Raw genomic sequence first — 22614 nt, forward strand, 5'->3', positions numbered from 1 at the left:
TGAAGGCGGCAAAGTTCAGACATCCGCCATGAACCCTCATCCTGTCGTACAGTGATGATCAGCAAACTGTGGTAAAACCCTGGTGCCACTCTGGTCTTATTATCTCCCAAATGTGTGGCAGGGAATGTTTGTCACCAACATCCCTACACAACTGGATGTAACCTGATGACTTCTGAGCAAGACAGGGCTGACAGTCAGTCACTTGACAGACCAGGTTTTAAAGTCCCTCAGTGATAAACTCACAGGTATATTACATATTTAGTGAACCAAGGATTACGACCCTATTTGTCTCTTGTGTGATGTAGAAAAACTTTTTTAAAACCCTACCTTCTTCACAAAAACGTCAGGGTAAGTGCATTCTTCTCTGAACGTGCCATGACCAACCCCAGGTCCTTTCTCAAAAGAGTCATCGTATAGCATCACCTGCCCATGGCTAGTGGGGTCATATTTAATTTGCAACTCTTTGTAATAAAGCCGCATTAGCACCTCCCTAGCCTTGACTGCGATGGGAACTCTCCCAATGGTTTTCCAAACTCTAGACCTCAAACCAGCAAATAGGATCATAATTGATGGGCTGGAATTTCCCCTCAGTCCAGCTTCACATCACCTGGAAACATTCTAACAGCTTGGACCCTTACTCCATCCACCTGTTGCCGCATGTACCACTCTGCGAAGCCAGGTCCTAGTCTTCTTCCTTCTACCACGACTAACCTAAAACTCTCCTAGTTTGCCCACTGTGTCTGAACTCAGGAGTAAATCGAGCAGCATTCAGCAATCTGCCCTCTTCTTTCCTGTAGTATAAACACACCAAGGTGCTTTTCTCGCAATTGGTCCTCTCGTTCTCACCACTCCCATCCTTATTCCTACTTGATATACATTAAGTAGTCTCTTCCTCACTCCACTTGCTCTTTGGAATCTTTATTCAACCTCTTGCCACAATCAAATGTCTGTTCCACCTATTTCACAATAATCACCTCATTCAGGCCCCAGGGAATTATTAGGGAACTGTAAGAACCAGAGCCATAATCACTCCTTCAGCCCTGTGTTTTAGCCCTCTACATTTTCTGTGCTCGCTACACTCACGCCCAAGTGTCGTTCGATGCCTACACTCACGTCCAAGTGTCGTTCGATGCCTACACTCACGTCCAAGTGTCGTTCGATGCCTACACTCACGTCCAAGTGTCGTTCGATGCCTACACTCACGTCCAATTGTCGTTCGAGGCCTACACTCACTTCCAAGTGTCGCTCGATGTTTACACTCACGTCCAAGTGTCGTTCGATGCCTACACTCACGTCCAAGTGTCGTTCGATGCCTACACTCACGCCCAAGTGTCGTTCGATGCCTACACTCACTTCCAAGTGTCGTTCGATGCCTACACTCACGTCCAAGTGTCGTTCGATGCCTACACTCACTTCCAAGTGTCGTTCGATGCCTACACTCACGTCCAAGTGTCGTTCGATGCCTACACTCACGTCCAAGTGTCGTTCGATGCCTACACTCACGTCCAAGTGTCGTTCGATGCCTACACTCACTTCCAAGTGTCGCTCGATGCCTACACTCACGTCCAAGTGTCGTTCGATGCCTACACTCACGTCCAAGTGTCGTTCGATGCCTACACTCACGTCCAAGTGTCGTTCGATGCCTATACTCACTTTGTAGTACGCAGCTAATCATTTATGAACCACCCGCACTCATTTTTGTTTTCTTCCTCTTCATTCTTCAAACATGGGAGTTAAATTCCCAAATATACTTTGGGCCTCTTGTACATAAACAATGTAATACAATTGATTAGGTTTTATTTCTTTTCTGAATTCTACTACTCACTTCCTTGCCACAAGTGTGCAGAAATCTCCAGTAGTCAATCCCACTCAAGAGGTGAGAAGTGAGCATTCCAAGGCATGATTCGTTAAGTTTGGAAATGCCCACAAAAATGTACATCTGTGGGGGCTTTCCATGTCCCCTGCCATCCCTTTCAACTGTGGAGATGGTGGGAAATGTGCTCCAGCCTTCAGTAACTCCCTTTCCAGGATGGAAAGGGGAACAGTTCACCCCAAAGTCACAGAGCTCTCCATGACCCCGTGTGGACCTCTACGCTGTGCAGAACTCTGCATAGTGGGAATCGAGCCTCGCAGGAATTGTCAAGAAAATGCTTGTGACTTTTCTTTCCAGGCATACTACTGAGAATATTAGTGACTAGGAAAAAGGCATAAAAGTACGTTCAAGCAGCGATGTAGAGCTCTGCCCATATTTTTAAGTTTGTCTTCCTCAGTTGTGCCCATAATTGTATCACTGCCCCTATTTATGACCTCAGCGGTTTGCAGCTCGGAGCCCCACCTGCTGCAGGTAAATTGTGCAACTGCATGCTGGGAAGGCACTATACAGAAGAGGTACACCAGGCAACAGTCGGTCTCACATATTTTTTGCTAGAGTTGGATCTACTGAGATCTCCATGCAGGAAAGAATGGGTGAAAATAAACTACCAGTAGTTTCAGTCAATGATGGAAAAAGTACACAAATTCCTACCTGCGGGTTAAATTCTACATTTCAATGGTTAAGAAACAAACGCCATTTGTAAAATTGCAATAACAGCTTTCTAAGCGGATGTAGATTTTTTGCGCAGACACTCATGACTCTAACCCCGTTTTGTAGATTGTTCAGCAGGCAAGACCCTAGCCTTGGTATGTAAATGATTATTTATGCCCTATTCAATCTAGGACCCATTTGTTGAAAGAATAGAGGCTCGGATACTCGGCCATGTTGTATGCCTGCACCATGTTCTCAACCATCATTGATTCGCATGTTCAGTTTACCTCTCACTTGCATTATGTCACTTCTTGGAACTGTGAGTCAACGTGCTTGGACCAGGAAGGTGTTAGAGTTTGGTATTCATATGAAGAATATGTTTATTAAACACGAGACTAATAGGTAATGTTTTGGGTGCGGCACAGATGCTTCTTGCCTCAAGGGCTGTTGCTTTGATTTCGCCTTCAGTCTGCTCTCCTAAAGCATATTTTGGTTATTATAGTATTGTAGAGGAGATTTACGTGTTCTTCATAGTCATTGCTGGTTTTTTACCTTTCAAAGGACACTATTTTTGCGGCTATTAGGACTGTTTTGACCGGGTCCTAATATTGTGATGTTAAAATTGGTTCCACCCCATTGGGCTATTTAACTTTCCTATAAGGTTCTGGTAGATGGGGCAGAAAACACACCAGTGGCATGGAAGTTACATTTCATATGTTGGCTGCAATGTGTATTTACACCACCTAAACATGTGACGATATGGCTGCCAGGAGAACCACTCTGCTGTGGCTTAAAAACACTGCGCGATACATGAAAAGGAAAAGGGCCTTGGCCGTGTAAGGAAGCTTATTTTTATGTAGTTAATTATTAATTCACCTGTAATTTTCTGCATTTTAAGGCCACAGCGCAGGATGCTAATACAAGAAAGTGGCACCATACCTATGAGTTTCCCACATTGACCAACTGTCCAAAAGCAGTTTTCTTTGTGTGTGGTTAAGGTTTCACGGTGTTATCTACGCCTGAGGCCCTTGTACTCCACCGCAGCCAGTAACTACCTGGCAGTGCCCCCCCTTGCAAGTAAGTGCTTTTTTTGCACCCTGTATGGAATGCTGAGATTTGGTCAGCCAATCAGAATGCATAGACCACTGGTACACGCTTTGTTTATTGACTGAAGTACATTGAAGAAGGGACATACATGAAACAGGATTGTTGGCCTGTTTGTCTGCCTGTTTTAGGTGGGTGTAGGTGGTAGTTGCTAATAATTGTCCACATGCTGTCAGGCGCTGCCTTCTCTGGTACCCCAAGCCTCCATGCATTCTGTTTGTCTCCTTTAGGTTAAGCGGAGCCTCTCCTTTTCTTGGTGACACCAAACAGGAAACTCTGGCAAACATCACCGCGGTCAGCTATGAATTTGACGAAGAGTTCTTCAGTAATACCAGCGACCTGGCTAAAGATTTCATTCGAAAACTGCTGGTAAAGGACACCAGGTGAGAGGGTATTACATCCTGGTGTTGGGGTTTGCAGTGCTGTGGCCTTTGAGCCTCTAGAGAACTGCGGTGTTGTCATAACTGAAATGTGGGTGGTGCGGCTCAGCCAAGACAGGGTGTAATGTTCCCTGCCTCTGTTTGTGTGCATGTGTGTGTACATATTTTGCTTCAGAAATATTTGTTTTGATGTCGAGAAAAATATGCCAAAAAAGATGCAATGTGTAGTCATACCTAAACCTGAACCATTCCTTCCCCTGGAAGAATCAGGTATGAACCAATGTCCTGCTTATGCAAAGGGGTATCATCTGCTCTTCTCTCCGGCACATGGTGGACAGAGGGACAAGGGAAGCTTCAGTGCAAGCCACTGTACACGGCCTCTGTGCGCTCTACCCATGTGCGCTCCACAGCCTGCCTGTGTATTTGATGTTATTGGTGTTTGGGGCCGGGAGGGAGGTTTCTATCTCCATTTGAGATTTCGCTCATTCGATCTCAGGTTTTCAGTTTTGCGAACACTGACTGTACAGACTTCTTGAAGTTGTTTCACTCGCTTCTCTCCCGACCACGAGCTTGTGTCTCCCAGTCACAGACCTACCGTAGGCAGGTGTTTAAGACTTTTGTGGGACGCGGCGTGGGTCGGAGATTACCTATTTATAAGTTCAGAAAATATCTTTCAGGGGAAAAGAAAAGATGAAGCTCCAGCATGTGGTACCTTCTCGCATTATACCTGTATTAGCTGCACTACAACTAATACCTAGGGCAGGAGTGATTGAAAGACATTTGCAGCAGAGGGCCTTGATAAAGCATGGGGTCTGGTGAAGGATGCCCCTCTGGCTCCCTCTTCTGAGAGCCCCAACTATAGGAGACAGAGGGAATCTGCAAAACACGCGACAGCCCTAACAAGCAGTGGCATAGGCAATAGGTCTCGCTTTTGGGACCTTCTAAGTATTTAGTTATGTAGCACAATATCCTTGGTGCAACAACATCCACTGTTGCATGGCTAAATACTTATAAGGTCCCAAAGGCGAGACCTATTGGCTATGCCAATGCTTGTTCTATACGTCATTGACACTCAAAGCACATTACCCAGGGATCAAAAAAAGACTCATTTTGGGGAAAATTAGGGTCGGATGGCAGAAAAAAACACGTGGGTGGAAGACTTTCATGTGACAACTGACAGAAGCCATAAGTGTTCTTAAGTACATCCCTTTTTTAATGTTAAGAGAAGCCATGTGGAGAAAGAAGTGCGAGAAAATTCAGAACAGATTAGAAAAAGCTTTAAAAAAAACTATTCTTCACCTTTCCAGTCAAGACTTCTTCAGAGTTGGTGATGAAAGGACTATTTACTGCCTATCACATCAGCAATGGTTTAATTGCAAAGTTCAGTATAACTTCCTGGAGCATGCTGTTCCAGTCTCTGCATGTGGCTGAGCAGGACATGTTCGTCAAATAAAACCCTGAAATCAAACACTGCTCCAAGTTACTGGCGTGGGGGTGTCCTGGCAGAAAAAAATGAGACTAAAAGTACAGAGAACAGCGCCCGAGTGTCATATGCAAAAGCAGTGGTTGAGTCTGAATCCCAATAACTTGAGGTGATATAAAAGAAAGATGGGAAGAAGAAACAACAAACCAGGTCCCGAGTGCTGTTTGAGAAAAGCTTCACTGCGCTTGAGAGGGTAAGAGTCGAAGCTGTGCTGTTTGCACTTGCTTTTAACCCCAGTCAAAGGTTGTGCCTACGGCAGCCTCAGTGTACAGATCAGGACAGCTAGGTGCTGTCACCTTACCCGAAGCTGCAGAGCTAGTTACTGCCACGATGACGTTGTCCATGGTTTAGGTTGGTAGTTATTGTAATGGGTGACTGCACTGGCACGACATGATGACAAGCAACTGAACGCATCTTGTAGAAAAATCGGTACCACTGACTGCATCTGCAACTGCATGAGTTGATACAATCAGAAACGTTCAAAGTCCTCAAGACTAGCGAAGGGGAGGCATGGCCACCACACAAAGGGAGCAAAAGAACTGGTCAATCACCGACGCCAGTATAATGAGCACACACAATTGGGTGGTGGGGAAAGGAACAAACTGGCCCTCACAAGCGAGGAATATCCAAGAATAAAGTTTTACTCCTCTGATGTTCATCTGAATGGCTGACTCATGTGATGATGGGCTCATCGATGGTATAGTAGTGTGCATGTGCACAGGGTTTCTAGTAGCAAGGCGAACGGCAGACCAGTGACCGAAGCGGTCACAGCACTCCAGATTAGCGCAGCAGACAATGAAAGACTGTTCAGATCCATATGAAAGAGGCCATTTTACGGGTCATTAAAACGCAGCGAGGGAGCGAGAGGAGAGGAGGGAAAGAAAAAGACGGTGCAAGGGAGAGAGCCTGAACAGAGAGAGGCAGGGGGGTGGAGGGGGCGGGGAGAGGCATGGAGAGAAACAGTGAAGAGGGCCGGGAAGGGAGAAACAGAGTTAGATTGGAAGTCGAGGAGGGGGGGAGAACGGGAAAGGCAGAAGGGGGCATTTTATGGGTCATTAAATTCATGCGCGCGTGCGACAGCGAAAGTAAAAGCGATCGCGCATGTGTGCGTGCGCGCGCATTCAGCTCTTTTTCAAAGCACATACTCGTGCTTGTGGCGCACCACTGTGCACTCCCGCAAGCTGTATGCCGCCACAAGCACGAGTATGGGCTTGGAAAAAGAGCTGCACGACGGCTAAAGGTCTCCTATGCAGTGCATGGACACTGCGTAGGCGAGACCTAAAAACGAGAACCAGCCAGTATATAGGGGCGACCAAGGAAGATGCATTTCAAGATATATTAGAACCATCCCACAATCTGACACTACAGGTAATCAGTGGCACTAAATGTATATTAAGTATAATTCTACTCATGGTATCCCAAAAGTCCAAGAATTACTTGAGCATTGGTCCACATAGCTCATTAGGTCTCGCGACCTGCGTTGCACTGCGCAGCAATGCTCACGCAGTCGAGAGTCCTTTTGTCTGGGGTTCAGCAATGGACCCTGGAATCGCACACGCTTGTGCGTGTTTTTTATCTGCTCTTCTGTCATTGGGCTTTGAGTGTGTGTATTTTGTTAACAGAGCACGCAATAGGCCAAAGTCGGGCGCATTGCTCTGCCCACAGCCTATTGGTGTCTGTTACGCGCACCAAAGCCCATGTGGTTTCAATTATCGTGCCAAGACACGGGCACGATAATTGAAAACTTATGTCTCGCAGTGGCGCGCGCACGCGCACCACTCGGGGGCGTTTTTTTTTTTTACAATAGCGATCGCTTTCGCGATCACTTTCAGTTCCGCTTGTTTGAAGTGTGGACTCTTAATGCAGAAGGTAAGTTGGGCAGGTTGTAGACTTCAGCAACAGTGGCCTGCGTCTGAAATCCTGGCTCTCTTACGGGACCAAATAGTGTGATACTGGGCAGATCACGTTTTCTCCCCGTGCCTTGGCTGCCTTTCCTTACTGAGACCGCCTAGTTAAACATATTTTGGACACACTTGAAATATAGGCACGGGTCTGTAAACATGAGTTTCCCTCCCTGCCTCCTCTGCTTGCGCCGTCCGAGGAAACAAAATCGAAACCTGGATGACCTCACCGGTTCTCTTCCGGATCTCTGCCCGGCTCGCTGTCCAGCTATCTGCCCCGCAATCCTGCCCGGCTCTCGTCACGTTCAAGGCTTCTCTTCAACCTGCTCTGTCCAACTCTCTGCTGTTGCTCCATTCCATACTTCTGCCTAAGGTGCCCTCTGTCCAGCTCCCTGCATGGCTCTCTCTTCTGCTTTCTGCCCCACTCCCTGCCCCGCTCACTGCCCGGCTCTCTGATCTCCCTGCCCAGCTCTCTGCCCCAGTATTTTTTTTTTTTTGAAACCTTTATTACAAAGTTCAATAGATATACAAGTATGGGCCTACAACCTTAAGGCCGGCCGCTAGTAAACAGTGAGACCATAAAACACATTTATAAACACAAGCGGCAAGCAGTAAGAGTCCCACAGATCAAAGATGTCACTTGCGGCTACATTGCCCAATCATCGCAATTGGCGGTTTCATTTTAAATGAAAAACGAAAAACAAACCCACAAGGCGGCAAAAGTCTAGGCAACATTATGTGCTCCCCTCGGGAGGGCCCTACCAACCTACAAGAATAGGAGGGAGGGAAGGGCAGGGGCAGAGACAAAGTGGTCACGATAACACAGAATCAAGGGAACGTACAGACTAGGGAGTCAGGGCCGCCGCCAAGTCGGGCATCAGTGGCGGGGTACAAATCCCGCCGCGATAGGAGTTCCAGGGGCCCCACACCTTTACCCATTTCCCAGGCTTGCCTCTCGCCACATACACCACCTTTTCTCGGAACATACACCAATCCATGTTTTCCTTCCATACCGAAATCGTGGGTGACCTCTGGGAGCCCCACAATTGTGCTATGTCACGCTTGGCCACCATATATCCCAATGTCACCCACCACGTTTGCGTCACCGTGTAATCAGTCGGCTCCCACACATTCAATAAACACCTCCTGGCCTCGGGAAACAGCGCAACATGCGTGACCGCTTGCAACACCGCATGCACACCGCGCCAGAATCGAGCCACCTCCGGACATTCCCACAAAATGTGGAAGAAGGTCCCTAACAAGCCACACCCACGCTTACACATCCCATCCACCGCATATCCCATACGCATCAGGCCCGGTCCCATAACGTAGACTCTGTGGAGTATTTTGAGCTGGACGAAACGAAGGCGGGCCGGTATGGCCACCTCTTTCGGGGAGGCCACCACAGATACCCAATCCTCGTCGTCCAGCTCCAGTCCATCAGCGACCCATGCCTCACGAAGGGCGGTCAGCAGTCCCGATCGATCGTTGATGAGCTTTTTATAGATCAATGAGATAGTGCCATCCGGTACATGCCTGTCTAGCACTCTATCTTCCAAAGGGGAGCACTCCGGGATGGACGCGACCTCCGGGAATACGGAACACAACGCGTGACGAACCTGTACATACCGGAAGTACTCCCTATCATGCAACTGGTATTCCGCTTTCAGCACATCAAACGTTTTAAATCCCCTCTTCGTCCAAAGATCGCCAACCCTACTGATGCCAATCGTGTCCCACTTCTCGAAGCCTTTCGTCGTCCACAAACAACCCAGTCGCTCAGAGGCATACAATGGCGTCGCCCGGGTCAACCGATCCTTCCACCCCATCGCTGAGTTTGCCGCATGCCACACCCGTACCGCGACCCGCGTCGGACCCGTCAAGCGTGCGTCGAGCGATCTAGAGTAGAGCGCACGATTGTAGTCGCCACCCGGCAACAACAATTTGTCCATTTCAAAGGCCGGATTAAGGGCGGGCCCATAAAGCCCATGGTTTATCGCGGCCAGCTGGGAGGCCCAGTAATAACGTTTGATGTCAGGGAGGGCGACCCCCCCATCGTACCACGGGAGCGTCAGCTTCGCGAGGGCGATCCGCGGCCTCCCATCCCAAAACAGTTGGCGTTGCAGACCCTCCACCTCTCGAAAGTAACTAGCCGGAACGACATCCATCGTGTTTTGTAAGGCATATAAAAACCGTGGCAACGACATCATCTTAAACAGCGCTGCCCGGCAGAGCCGCGAGAGCGGCAAGCGCCTCCAACGCGCCACATCCGCCTTCAAACGTTGGAGGGGGGGGAGTAGGTTCCGCGTGTATCGGGCCGCAGAGTCCAGGGTAATGAAAATACCCAGATACTTAAATCCCTGTTGAGCAACCTGGATAGGACAACCCCGCGGGAGGATAGGAGCCTCCCCTGAGAGGACATATACACAGGACTTAGCCCAGTTGATGACTAGGCCTGAGTTACGGCCAAAGGAATACAGTACATCCACTAACACAATCAACGATTCACGCGGGGAAGCGAGATACAAAAGAATATGGTCCGCGTAGAGAGAGACTCGATCCTCATACTCAGGAGTCCATCGGAGACCACGAATCGAAGGGTGCCACCGCAGCCACTCCGCCAGGGGCTCCAAGGTGAGCGCAAAGAGGAGAGGCGACAGCGGGCAACCCTGTCGCGTGCCCCTGCCCAATTCAAACGGAGCCGATACTCTACCATTCACCACCACCTGCGCTAGCGGTCCGGAATACAACAATTACACCCAGCCAATGAATCCCGGGCCAAACCCGAACTTCTCCAGCGTCGCCCAGATATATGGCCACTCAAGCGTGTCGAACGCCATAGTGGCGTCCAGGGACGCCAAAATGGCCGGCTCGCGTATGAACGGAACCCTCGAGAGCACCCCATGCAGACGCCGCAGATTAAGCGCGGTGTTGCGATGAGGGATAAAACCGGATTGGTCCTGATGGATCAGATCACACACCACGCTGACCAGCCGATTAGCCAGCACCTTGGCCAGAATTTTCGGTTCCGCATTCAAAAGCGAAATGGGCCTGTAAGACGTGACCCGATCACGCGGCCTCCCCTCCTTGTGAATAACCACAATAGTGGCTAGACGCTGGTCCAGCGGGAGGGAACCCGCCGCCCGGGCCTCGAGGAACATATCACGAAGATGCGGCGCCAATGTATCCGGCCGCAATTTGTACAACTCAATGGGAAGGCCATTAGGACCCATGGCCTTACCAGAGGCGACTGAACGTATGGCCAGGGCGATCTCCATCAACGATTTATCCTCCTCCGAGAGGGAGGGCAACGCAATATCTTTAAGCAGGTCGCGAGAATCCTCGTCCAAGCGAGAAGATACCGGGGAATACACCCTGCGGAAATACTCTGCGAAGCAATCAACAATTTCCACCGGATCAGTAACACACACCCCATCTACTCTCTCAACCAGCGGAACAACTCGACTCGCTCTCTCCTTTTTATCCAGCCACGCAATCAGTTTTCCAGCCTTATCACCCATGTCATACAGACGCCCCTGTTGCTCCCTACTCAGGCCCCTGGCCGCTTCGGTGACTAGGGCCTTGTAGTCCGCTTGTTTGAGTCGGAGAGCATGCAGCTTATCGTCCGTGACACCACAATCCAGGTCGCCCTCCAACTCAGTTATCTCAGACTCGATACGGGTCACCTCCTCCCGCTCACACCTCTTGGAATGGGAAATGAGGGACAGGGCCTCCCCCCGGAGTACCGTCTTGAACGCCTCCCACAGAGAAACAGCAGATGAGACCAATCCCACATTGTCTCCAAAATATTGCTCAAGGGATTTAATCAAATCTGCGCGAATTGCGGGGTTACGCAGGTACCAGGGGTTGATCGGGACCACCCTCCCCTCCATCCCCGAGACAATATCAAAGTGTAATAAGAGTGGGGAGTGGTCTGAAATACCCCGAGCAAGATGTCGCACCTCCCCGACCCTCCCCGCCTGTGCCGCTGGCATCAGTACATAATCAAGTCTTGAGAGACTACCATGAGCCCCGGAATGAAAGGTGTATTGTACCTGCGCAGGGTGTTTTAGCCGCCAACAATCCACCAGTCCCAGGGTATCCAAGAGGCCAGACAACCAAGTTTGAGCCCGGGGGAGATCCCTGGGTGGGTGACGATCCGCAGATCCGGAGACCACAGCGTTAAAATCCCCTCCAACCACTAGAATCCCCTCCGGCAGCCCAAGAAGAAGGCGCCCCAAATCAGCAAAAGTAGTCGTCTGCAACCCCGGCGGGACATAAACCGAAACCAAAACAACCACTTTACCCTCCCATCTACCCACCAGAGCCGCATAGCGCCCCCTGTCATCATGGAGCACCTCGTCAACCTCCAACGGGAGCGAGGTTTTAACCATGATGCCCACACCCCTCGAACTAGAGGTGAAGCCCGAATGAGCCACAAGGCGATAGCCCCGCCTATTCATAGCACAGAAGGAATTACCAATAAGGTGTGTTTCCTGCAAGAACACAATATCAGGTGAAATCCGTTTTAAAAACTGCAGGACCACCCCCCGTTTTATCCTGTCCCCCAGTCCGTTAACATTCCAGGAAAGAAGTCTCAGTCCCCTACCCCCCATCACAGCCAAAACCAATCAGTCCCTTCCCAGAGAACTCCATGAATATAACACAACAATATTTCTGCCTTGTGGTACAAACAAACAATACCCAACCCCAACCCAACATTCCAAACGAAACTCCCCCCTCCCTGCACCCCTGCATGAGCCCGAAAAGCCCCCCCAACTTGCAGTGTGCCTGTCGCCCTTGCATGAACTAAACTACAAAGACCCCCAAGAGGAGGAAAGAGAACCCCCTCGAGACACACCACAACCTCCCAGGGAGGGGGAGCAAGGCACGACAGTCAAAGAAACCCTGAGCACAGCCGAAAAGTGGCATCATCAGGAAGTAGCCCCAGTGTCAATACCTCAGGCCCGATCCAGTGGGCACTCTCCTCCCGCGGCCCCCATCCCCTCTCGATCATGTCCCCTAGGCAAATTGTCCAACCAGTCCCCAGCCGTCTCCGGACGGCCAAAGAAATGAGAGCGACCCTCGGACTCCACACGCAGCCTGGCCGGGAAAAGCATGGCATATTTCAAGTTCATATCCCGGAGCCGACGCTTGACGCCCATGAAACCCAGCCTCTGCTTCTGGACCGCTTGCGTGAAGTCAGGATAGAAGTTCACCTCCACGTTCTCCAGCTTAAGCGGCCCCTGCACTCTAGAAGCTTGTAAAATCGCATCCCTGTCCCGAAAGTTGAAGATACGGGCAATAAGAGGCCGCGGGGGAGCTCCGACCTTCGGCTTGCCACCCGGAACTCTATGGGCCCTCTCCACTGCAAAGAATTTACTCAAACCTCGAGGCTGCAGACGATTAGAGATCAGATCCTCCACAAAGAGATCCGCTGCGGAATCCTCCAGTCCCTCAGGCACCCCAATAATGCGAACGTTGTTCCTCCGGGCCCTACTCTCGAAATCCTCCAGTCGCCGATCCGTGAGCGCACTGGCCTGCCGGAGCCGACGCACCTCCGTCTCGAGGGCCGCCACCTCAGTTGTGAGGCCCGACGCGGTGTGGGCCAAAGAGTCAACCCTATCATTTGTCTTGGAAAGGTCTGCCCTAACAAGGTTAACATCGATGAGAACCGCGTCGAGTTTGTGCGCCAGGGTATCAAACTGTTGACCCACCGAGGTCTTCATCTCCGCTATGGCGCCCATGACGTCCTGCAAAGTCAGATCCGTCGGCAAATCCGAGGCATCCGCGGGGCACTCCGGAGACTTATGCGACCCGCCGGGAGAACCTTTCGGTAGGGTGTAGCGATCCATAATGTTGGCCTGAGTTGCAGCGCCACGCCGGGTCGATTTGGCCTTCAGCCTCTCTCCATCCTGCTTCGTCGCCATCGTCCTGTATCCCGTACACCCACGAGTCCTGCAGCGGAGAGGGCGAACAATCGAGGCGAAGGACCCCAGAGGTCTCCTGCGGAAGGTGGAGCAGGTCCCCGCAGGGCAGGCAGGGTCTCCCAGCGAGGCAGCTACCACACAAAGAAGCGCCGTGATCCCACTCGCGATGATGGCAAGGGGGCTCAAAAGTGAAAGTGAAAGTGTGGGGTACGCGTCTCGCCAGGCTCGTCCCGCCGTTGTTATTCACTTCTCCACTGGATCACCCCCCAACTCAAGTCCGGGGTCAGGAGAGGAGCAGGCCGCAAACTTCAATCGATGCCCATAACGGCACACGGGGTCCGATTCAAGAACGGAAAACGGGCACCACCTCGGCTCAGGTTCACCAACACAGTCCCCTCAACCGAATCAGGATGAAGACAGGATAGATGTAGGTCAGGAGGTCGCGGAGGTCCTCGGGAGCCTCGCACCTACGCGGCCATCTTGGTCACGCGCTAGGCTCCTCCTCTCTGCCCCAGTCTTAGTTTCTTTCTCCCTCTCTGTCCGACTTTCTGCCCTAATCCCTGTCCCTCTGTGAGCTCTGCTCTGCCCCGCATTGGCCCCACTTTGTGCCCCCTCTCTCTGCCGGGCCATGGCTGAAGCAAACCCCGTGGAGCACCTGATGGAAGAGACCAGATGCTCCATCTGTCTGGACTACTACACAGACCCAGTGACCACGCAGTGCGGGCACAACTTCTGCCGGCCCTGCCTCGCCCGATGCTGGGCAGAAGTAGCCTCAAACTTCCCCTGCCCGAGTGCCGGAAGGCGTCACCCAAGGGTGCCCTGAGCTCCAACCGGCAGCTGGCCAACATTGTGCAGATCGCCGAAGACTTCTGCCAGCAGGCGGCGCAGCTGCGGGTGGAGGGGAAGTGCGGCCGGCACCGCGAGAAGCTGCAGCTCTTCTGTAGGAAGGAGGGGACAGCCATCTGTGTAGTGTGCAGAGAGGCCAAGGAGCACCGGTCCCACGAGGCGGTGCCCCTGGAGGAGGCAGCCCTGGAGTACAAGGTAAGAGAACATTCACCCAGCTGACGGTGTGCGACAGACACTTGCTCCATTCATCCATCCATCTATCCACCCATCCATCATCCATCCGCCCACCTGTCCATCCATCCATCTATCCATCCCTCCACCCAACTATCCGCCCACCTGTCCATCCATCCATCCATCCACACACCATCCATTCATCCGCCCAACCGTCCACCCATCTGTCCATCATCCCATCCATACACCCATCCATACACCCATCCATACACTCACCCACATACCCGCCCAGCTGTCCATCCATCCACCCACCATTCATTCATCCACCCACCCTTCCACGCATCCTCCCATCCATCCTCCCATCCATCCACCCATTCATCCACCCACCCATCCATCCACCCACCCACCATCCATCCATCCATCTACCTGTCCACCCATCCATCCACCCCATCCACCCACCCTTCCTTCCTCCAACCCAAACACCCACCCACACATCCATCTTATTCCATTCGTCCAAACATCATCACATTTCATCTATCCATCAGACACCCATTTATTCATAGCCAGCTCCATTCATCTATCCATCACCATATCGTATCAATTCATATATCACTTTATTCCATTCATCCATCCCCACTCATCCACCCATCCATCCATCTTATTCCATTCGTCCACTTGTTTCATCTATCCGCCAGGCACCCATTCATCCATCGCCTTCTTACATTCATCCACCCATCACCCCACTGCATCCATTCATATATCACTTTATTCCGTCCATCCGTCTGTCGGCCATTCATCACCTTGTTTATCTTTGTATCTAGTTTATATTATGTTGGCTGCCATTGTCCGATGATTCGTGCTTGCATGGTTCTTTAAATATTAGTTGCTGCTACTATCCCGTTGACTAGTACATGATTTATAGATCCTGGGAGGATGAAAAACGAAGTCAGTCTCTGGGTAACTAGCCGGTGACCTGCAGGTAGGACATAGATTTCTGCAGCTGCCACGTTACCCAATGGTACCATATTTGTGTCTTCATGCTGCAAAGATTTCGCAGCTGATACTTCTATCTCTGTTTTTAGGCCTCGCATACAGCTATTCGCTGTCTGAAGGCCAAAGCCTCTTGTGGACCATACCAACAACCATTTGCAATGCAATAGGTCTCGCATTATTAAAGTTTGAGCTATTGGTGTTGCATTATTATTAGCAATGCCAATAGCTCAAACTTTAATAATGCGAGACCTATTGCATTGCAAATGCTTGTTTATTTAAAGTTGTGAGGAAACAGCCGTTAAATGAGCTAAAGGTGGCAATAACTTCTAGAAAACAAACCCATATGTTTAAGAATACTGAAGTTACTTAAACCCATGTTGCACCTGCCCCTGGGTTGCGGTTCCAACATTACTTTTCTCACTTTTGCCTTTAGTTTGCATGAGGATGAGCAGTGATGGCTGTGGCTTAGGGTGGGACGTATTCAGATCATTGAATGATGCTTTTCAGAGAGTTTAGCTGACAAATATTAAAAAAATTAATTAGTTAGACATCAGCTTCATAATTACAATACATCAACCACATAAACAGTCCACCTGGGCACCAGTGGCCTGAAATGTCTGTGGCCTCCAGGTGGTTAGTTATTTTATATACCAACTAAACCATAAAAAGGCATCATGCATTTCTCTTCCATTTTCACATTTGTTTTGATCTCTGTCTCTCTGCCACCCCATTGAAACCATTCTCTGAATACCCTTCGGCTTGGATTCCACAGAATTTGAGCACCAGATAAATACACAAAATCAGTGGCGGTTTCCACATAAGGGCATAGGGGAGTTGACTCCCTGACTGCAGCCATTAAATTACGTACATTCAATGCATTACACCATACATACAAACTGTATGTATGCCACCACATGGAGCTGCCTCTCCCGGCAGACAGTAGTAGGCTTGGCTTTATTACCAACTGGCAGCTAGGGCTATATGACTCAACTGCGCATGTCAGGTTGGACGGTATTTTGCTTATGGCCAACCCGACATGTTCAGTTTATGGTTCCCCTAAACATAGCTCTCAGCGAGCTGGACAAGCAACACAGCCCCATCGCTCTCAGATGAAGCGCTGTGGTCACCTGTCCCAGCCATTCCTCGAACTGCTCTTATACTGTGCACTATTATAACAAGCATTGGCATAGCCCATAGGTCTCGCCTCTTGGACCGTATAAGTGTTTAGACATGCAGCATATTATCCTGGGTGCTGACCTGCCAGGTAGTGGCAGTCCTGAGGTGACAAGCCTGAACTGAATTACAAACATGCTAACAGACACGATTGAGGCAGGAGACTCCTTTTATTTTTAAAATCTCACACTTTGCTGCTCTGATATGTATGGAATTAGAACCTGCAAGAGTGAGATAAAGAGACAGGAAGTGGAAGGTAGTGGAAGAAAGAGGCTATAATGTGTAATCAAGACTAGGCAGTATGCCTTTGCAGAGTCTTAAAAGGTGAACAGATGCCCTGTTATTTGTCTGGGAAAGGTGGCAGCGGGGAGGAGGGGGAACCAGAAATCCTACACCGGGCAGCTTCAGGAGTTATTTGAATACATGTGTTTACTAAGCGCTTCGACGCCTCGTCGGGGGTAGTAAGCGCTATATAAATGCAATTACAATACAATACTACGGGTTAGAGACAAGCTTTGTTTGCATGGCACATGTGTGGGGGCAGAAGTGCCCTCTGTGGAATGAAGCCGGCTAAAAAACCGTCCCAACAGGAACCTTCCTCTGGGGACTGAGGCTAAAACCAAGCAGGGCCCCAAGGCCACATTCAGAGTTCAGGCCAGGTGCAGAAGAAGGGAGCTGCAAGCAGGAAATGACACCACCAAACAACCTCCACAATCTAAAACCACTCCATTACTTTTAGAAGTTGCATCCACTAAACCCCACTCGTGAAAAGGCTATATTCCTGAATGCAATCTGAAATGCCCATACCAAAGTCCTCAGCCTGGGACAAACTGAACAATGACCTTCGACATTCCATACTGAGGGAGGATTGGTCCTTCTGTTGTGCTCAACCCGAAGCCCCGACACCCAATACTCGATTGAGGAGAATTCATTTTAAGTTCCTATAGGATCCGTCACACCCCAATCAGCCCTATAAAGAGTAAACTTAGGTCTGATTCTTGCTGCTACTTGTGTCTCACCATAGTCTGGCTTCATGCACTTAGCATGGACGAGTCCCCCTACCATTCAACAACTTCTGGTGGAAAGTGTTTGATACATGTTAAAAAATGGCGGAACACTGTTCCACTGGACCTGGGAATCGGTCTACTGGGACCAGGCGCGCAACGCCCAGTGGGCTCAAAGGGCTTCAGCCCACCCCCCCCCCATGTCGTGCATGGCAGCCCGGCTGAAACAGCTTCCCGGGCACACACACAGCCGCACCCGAGTACTTCACAGGTCTTTAAAAGACCGTTTGCTTGTAAACGAGGCTTTATTGTGTTTTCACCCCTTCTAGAGCCCCTGCATCTCCAATCTAACTGTTGCTGGAAGAGTCAGCCCCCCCCCGAAAGTTTTTCTTAGCCCCTTCCCACCCCGCCCCCCACATTTATTCCAAGCATCTAGGCAAATGTATAGGCTTACCACTTTTTCCTTCCTCATTTAGACGAAAACCTGCTTTCCAAGTAGGGCTTGCTGCTACATACTCACAGTTGTGGCACTGCGAATGAGAGGTGGGTATTGATTCCAAGGTCCTCAAGTTGCACACAGTTTTCTGCACCATGTGCATCAATCACTGAGCCACAACATCAACATCACAACCTTGTTTTTTGTGTTCAATCCACGGTGAAACGGAAGGCTGGATGTGTGGAAAGCTGCTAAACCTGAAGAGGGGTGGGGAAAGGAAGGAAATAATAAATACTGTCTCAGCCCTGCACCTGTACGCTTATGTGTTGAATGGCACATGTAAACATGGCAACAGAAACAAAGCACACACAAAATAAAATTCATTGTGTCAAACTAGAGGACGAATGCAGTCATCGCAAGTCAAACAAAAGGAAATCGCCCGAGGTTGAAAATATACTCGCCTCCTCTCAAAAGGGGTGGAGGGACTAGTCCGAAGTCATGCGTGCTCGAGAAGCAATTAGCAGCGAAAAGGGAAGTGAAGGGAGGCGGGCAGGGGCGCAGCGGATTAGGGCCCAGGAGAGACACTAAATCTGTCACGGTAAAAAAAGGTGCATCGTTGCCAAACTCTGCTTCTGGAGCCTGGCACCGCAGCTGCCCGACCTGCCAGCAACAGTGTACATAAATCAGGCACTGACTGCAGTACACGAGGCCATACAAGATGCTGCTCGTAACCTACGATGGCCGGTGACATGGGTCATCATCGGGCCCCTCAAGGATACGGTGACTCCAGAGACTCGGACAGCCAAAAGGAGCGGATAATCAAGGCATACACCGTATATAAGAACTAGGATTTATGAGGAGAGTCTGATGCAGTAAACGAAACATCCCGGTAATTCCTCACTCCCTAGGAGACCCTCAGGGTCCGAATTGTGATGCCATGGCTTCCGACCACTGAAATCAACCTGCTGGTAAAGGGTAACTCCAGGAGTCGGATTATTGGTCCCATTAAAGAGTCACTTATGGGGGGGCTCAGTCTCTTGCTCAGTCCTGGGCACCTAAGCCTACGCTCCATCAACCCACCGTCTTTTGTCAGTTCGATTTTTCTTTAGTTAGTTTTAAGATATTTGATTCTTAGTGTTGTCTAGCCCCAACTAGTCTACAGAGAACATTTGTTTTTTTCTGGAGCAAGAACACAGAACCATAGGGTAGGACCACATTATAACAAGCACTAGAAAACTACCTGCGAGTGGTGTGCACGCGCGCTACAAGGGAAAACCAGCGCGACCAGCACTGACGCCATCTGTTTCCAATTGCGATAATTGGAAACAGATGGCGCTACTGCTCACTCCCGAGGACCATAGGCCACACTAGACAGAAGGCGGAACATGCACCCGCCTTGGGCCAATTGCGTGCTGTGTTTCTAAGAAAGACGCATGCAAAGGCCAATAGCGGATGGTAAAAAAAAGCACACGCACAAGCGTTGTGTTTAGAGTTGAAAAGACCTTACTTAAAGTCTCGCAGAGCAACGCATGCGCGATGGCTGAGGCGGGACCTAAAAAGCATGAGAGCAGTGCTGTTATTGGCTGAGATGTATGGTGTTTTAGTTTCATTTTGCCCGCCCAGCATGCAGTGCTCAGCTGTTCACGAGGATTTCAAAGAGTGGGGCTGCGGGTTTAGAAGATTGACTGCTAGCACCAACTTGTCGAGGCCGATTGCTTCTGCAGGACAGGCAAGAGCTGCCAACTCCAGCGCCAACAGAGGAGGCATCACTCTTGATATATTGATATTTTATATGATGCCAACCAGAAGTTGAATTTTGCTTTGCTCCTTTTATCAGAAACCGGTTTGGCAGCAGCCTCTAGCCACAGGTTACTAATCAACCGTGGCCTTTGTAATCTAACCCACGAACACCGGTGAATATTCTGAGAGCGCATGAGGTGATCTTGCTGACTTTTATTGGTGCCTCCCATTTACCCTCACCTCAGTGCTGATGAAGACCCCACTCCCAAGGCGCAAAGTTTCCTGTTCTTTATAGGGGTCGAAACGTTGACAGTGTTTTGTTGTATTGTCAAACAGGGATGACAGAGATTTGATATCTGCATCAATTATGTTATGATTTGTCATTTATGTGCTGGACAGTCGTCTGGCTGGATGGGTTGTAAATATTAATTGATGATGTATATATGTGCACTACCTTCCCTTTTCACATCACTATCACAAATCCCTCCCATGCACTTGCCACCCCACCCCTTGGGCACCTTTTTTCTCCCAAAAATTGTTTAAACGTGAAATACGTTGTGCCTTATAATTTGATTAACTCCGGTTTTGTGTAAAATCACAATCATTTTGGGTACAATTTAATGGTGATGTCTGATTTTTGATTAGATAACAAGGATCTTTTCCTTATTTATATGTGGTTTGACTGTTCTCCACTGTGACACTAACTTTTGTACTACCACTAAGCGATGTCCATGTTTCAATGATCTACATATGCAATGATAGAAAATATAAACAATGCCCTTTAAATCGACTTTGATGCACCAGCTCACTGTACACACCTTTACCACGCCCATTGAAACAACATGTTTTCAGCCTATAAGCAGGATCTAGGTCATCTAGAATAAGGTCAATTATGTAGAAAGTTGGATGTAGTTTCCTCCCAACCCCCTGCACCCTCCAAGTACAAAGGGCACAATAAAACAGGCCCTGCCATGACAGCTTATGGATGATGGCAAGAAAACTCTCAAATAATGAGACCCTCGTAAGCGTCAAATTATATAGTACATTAAACCCCGATGCCTTGTTACCCAACAACATTGGGGTTGTGGTTACAAACATTCAAAGCGATGTAGGATCAATTGCTAGAATCAAACATTTAGTTGCCCAACTGAAGGTCAAGGGATCAGATCTTGTTTGAATTTGTTTGAGACAATTTTGGAAGCAATTTTTTGAGAAAGAGTAGAAAACTAGTATATAACACTAGCGCTATAAAGAGTGACTGACGCTGTCAAATATTAGTTAGTCGCTGGCTGAAACAATACTGTGGTCATGTTGAATTCACTTGATGCGATACTATAGTTAAGTATGATGAACATTTACAATTGTTGTGCTTTTCACTTTCTGTAACCATAATGTTTCTGAACAGTGGCGGCTGGTGACATTTGAAAGTGGTGAGGTGTAAAAGTTGGGTATGACTTTTATGTACCAAGCGATGCGAGCAAGCTCAATGGACAAACATGGGTTCCAGGGTGGGTCCTCCTCCCGAAATAAAATAGAATAAATATTGGCAAATGGTGCATTTAAAGCAAATTAATTTTGTGTTAAAGCTAGGCTTATAAAGCTGTGAGAACGTCTTGAAATAGTAAACATATTAAAAACTAGCCCATATCGTATTACATTAATACATTCAACAGTTACTGTAATGTGCAAATTGTACAGCACGACAACTTCAGTCCTTTAAAGTGTGTGCTTGCACTGCATACGGCATCAACTTTGGAAGAAAATGCCCCAACCAGGCTTCGGGAAGCACCCACAGCCTTTCCTCCTGCCCTTTAAATATTTTGACATCTGTGTACCCCCTTCACACACATTTCCACAGAATTTCAATTGCAACTGGAATAAATGACCATCGTTCTGTGTGCTCTGCAGAGAAGCCAAACCACTGACAGACACTTTGTTTTGGCTTCAGCCTCAGCGTCTGAGCTTTCAATTAAAGCCCCTCATAAATATCTGGCCGGGCTCCAAGTATGCACTATGCAGGAGGAGTCATAAGATGTCTGAGAAAAATACAGCAACACAACATGATAATATAGCTAACACTCTTGGGGAATGCAAGAGTATGTAAAACATGTGAAATAAGAGAGAAATAAATCGCTGACATGCATTGCCTTAACGTTTTTAACATTCATTGTTTGTAAATCAATCCATGTTTTTGGCAATAATGTTAAGGGCATGAACATAGGGCCAGTTTTATTGCCATACAGCAGATATCCCATGGAGAATAAGAGGCTTCGCAAAAGGAAGGCGTACATATTTAGTGTGCTGCACTGAAGGGTGAGATCATCTTCCACCTACTGCACAGGCTCCAGGGTGCTGGTGAAAGACTTGCACTGCTTCGGGAACCCCCAGGCTCATTCCAGAATTTTAGTCCACACAACGAGAACCAGGGATTAGAAAGAAGTTTCTCATACAGGGTAAAGGCCTCATGTCTCGGCGGGCTAGCGACGAACACAGCACTTTTCACCTCGAGGTTGCCAACATTCACTCCTGTCCTTTTGATGTGCTTGCAGTTCAATGTGCAGAAAAAACGCACAGTACTAATGGGTAGGATTTCAAGCTCATTTCAGTGCTATTAAGCATCACATCCTATCCCCTGACAATGAAGAAGGTGGTTGGCTTTTTGTGCAAATAGTGCAAGCTGCAAAATATATTATGTGTAGAAAGCTGTGTGAATTTTGCCGCTGGAGAAAGTTGGACACCGAAACCTGATTTCGTCCACACCAGTACTGCCCAATGAATCAGGCTTGAGGTGCAGTCAGACTTCATGCTCTTTCAATCTTTGCCTTGTTTGCTGAGACGCCAGCAACGGTGCCTCCGTGAACCAGTTGCCATTATATCTTTTTTGCAAAAATAGGGCACTGGCCTGCATTGTACTGCAGCATTTGTACAG

At 49.0% G+C, this 22614-nt stretch overlaps 1 protein-coding gene and 1 long non-coding RNA gene across 2 annotated transcripts in view; one reads left to right on the forward strand and one right to left on the reverse strand.

Annotated features, from left to right (window-relative positions):
- DAPK2 (death associated protein kinase 2) overlaps positions 1 to 22614 on the forward strand; it is a 409280-nt gene that overhangs the window by 365975 nt on the left and 20691 nt on the right. The window contains exon 8 of the mRNA XM_085643726.1: positions 3859 to 4011. Coding sequence (XP_085499852.1) covers positions 3859 to 4011 — 153 coding nt within the window. The remainder of the gene's footprint in view (positions 1 to 3858; positions 4012 to 22614) is intronic.
- LOC146859972 (uncharacterized) overlaps positions 1 to 22614 on the reverse strand; it is a 108096-nt gene that overhangs the window by 61609 nt on the left and 23873 nt on the right. The gene's annotated exons all lie outside the window — the stretch shown is intronic.

The sequence above is a fragment of the Triturus cristatus genome, chromosome 3_1, assembly GCF_964204655.1.
Source record: "Triturus cristatus chromosome 3_1, aTriCri1.1, whole genome shotgun sequence".
NCBI lineage: Eukaryota > Metazoa > Chordata > Amphibia > Caudata > Salamandridae > Triturus > Triturus cristatus.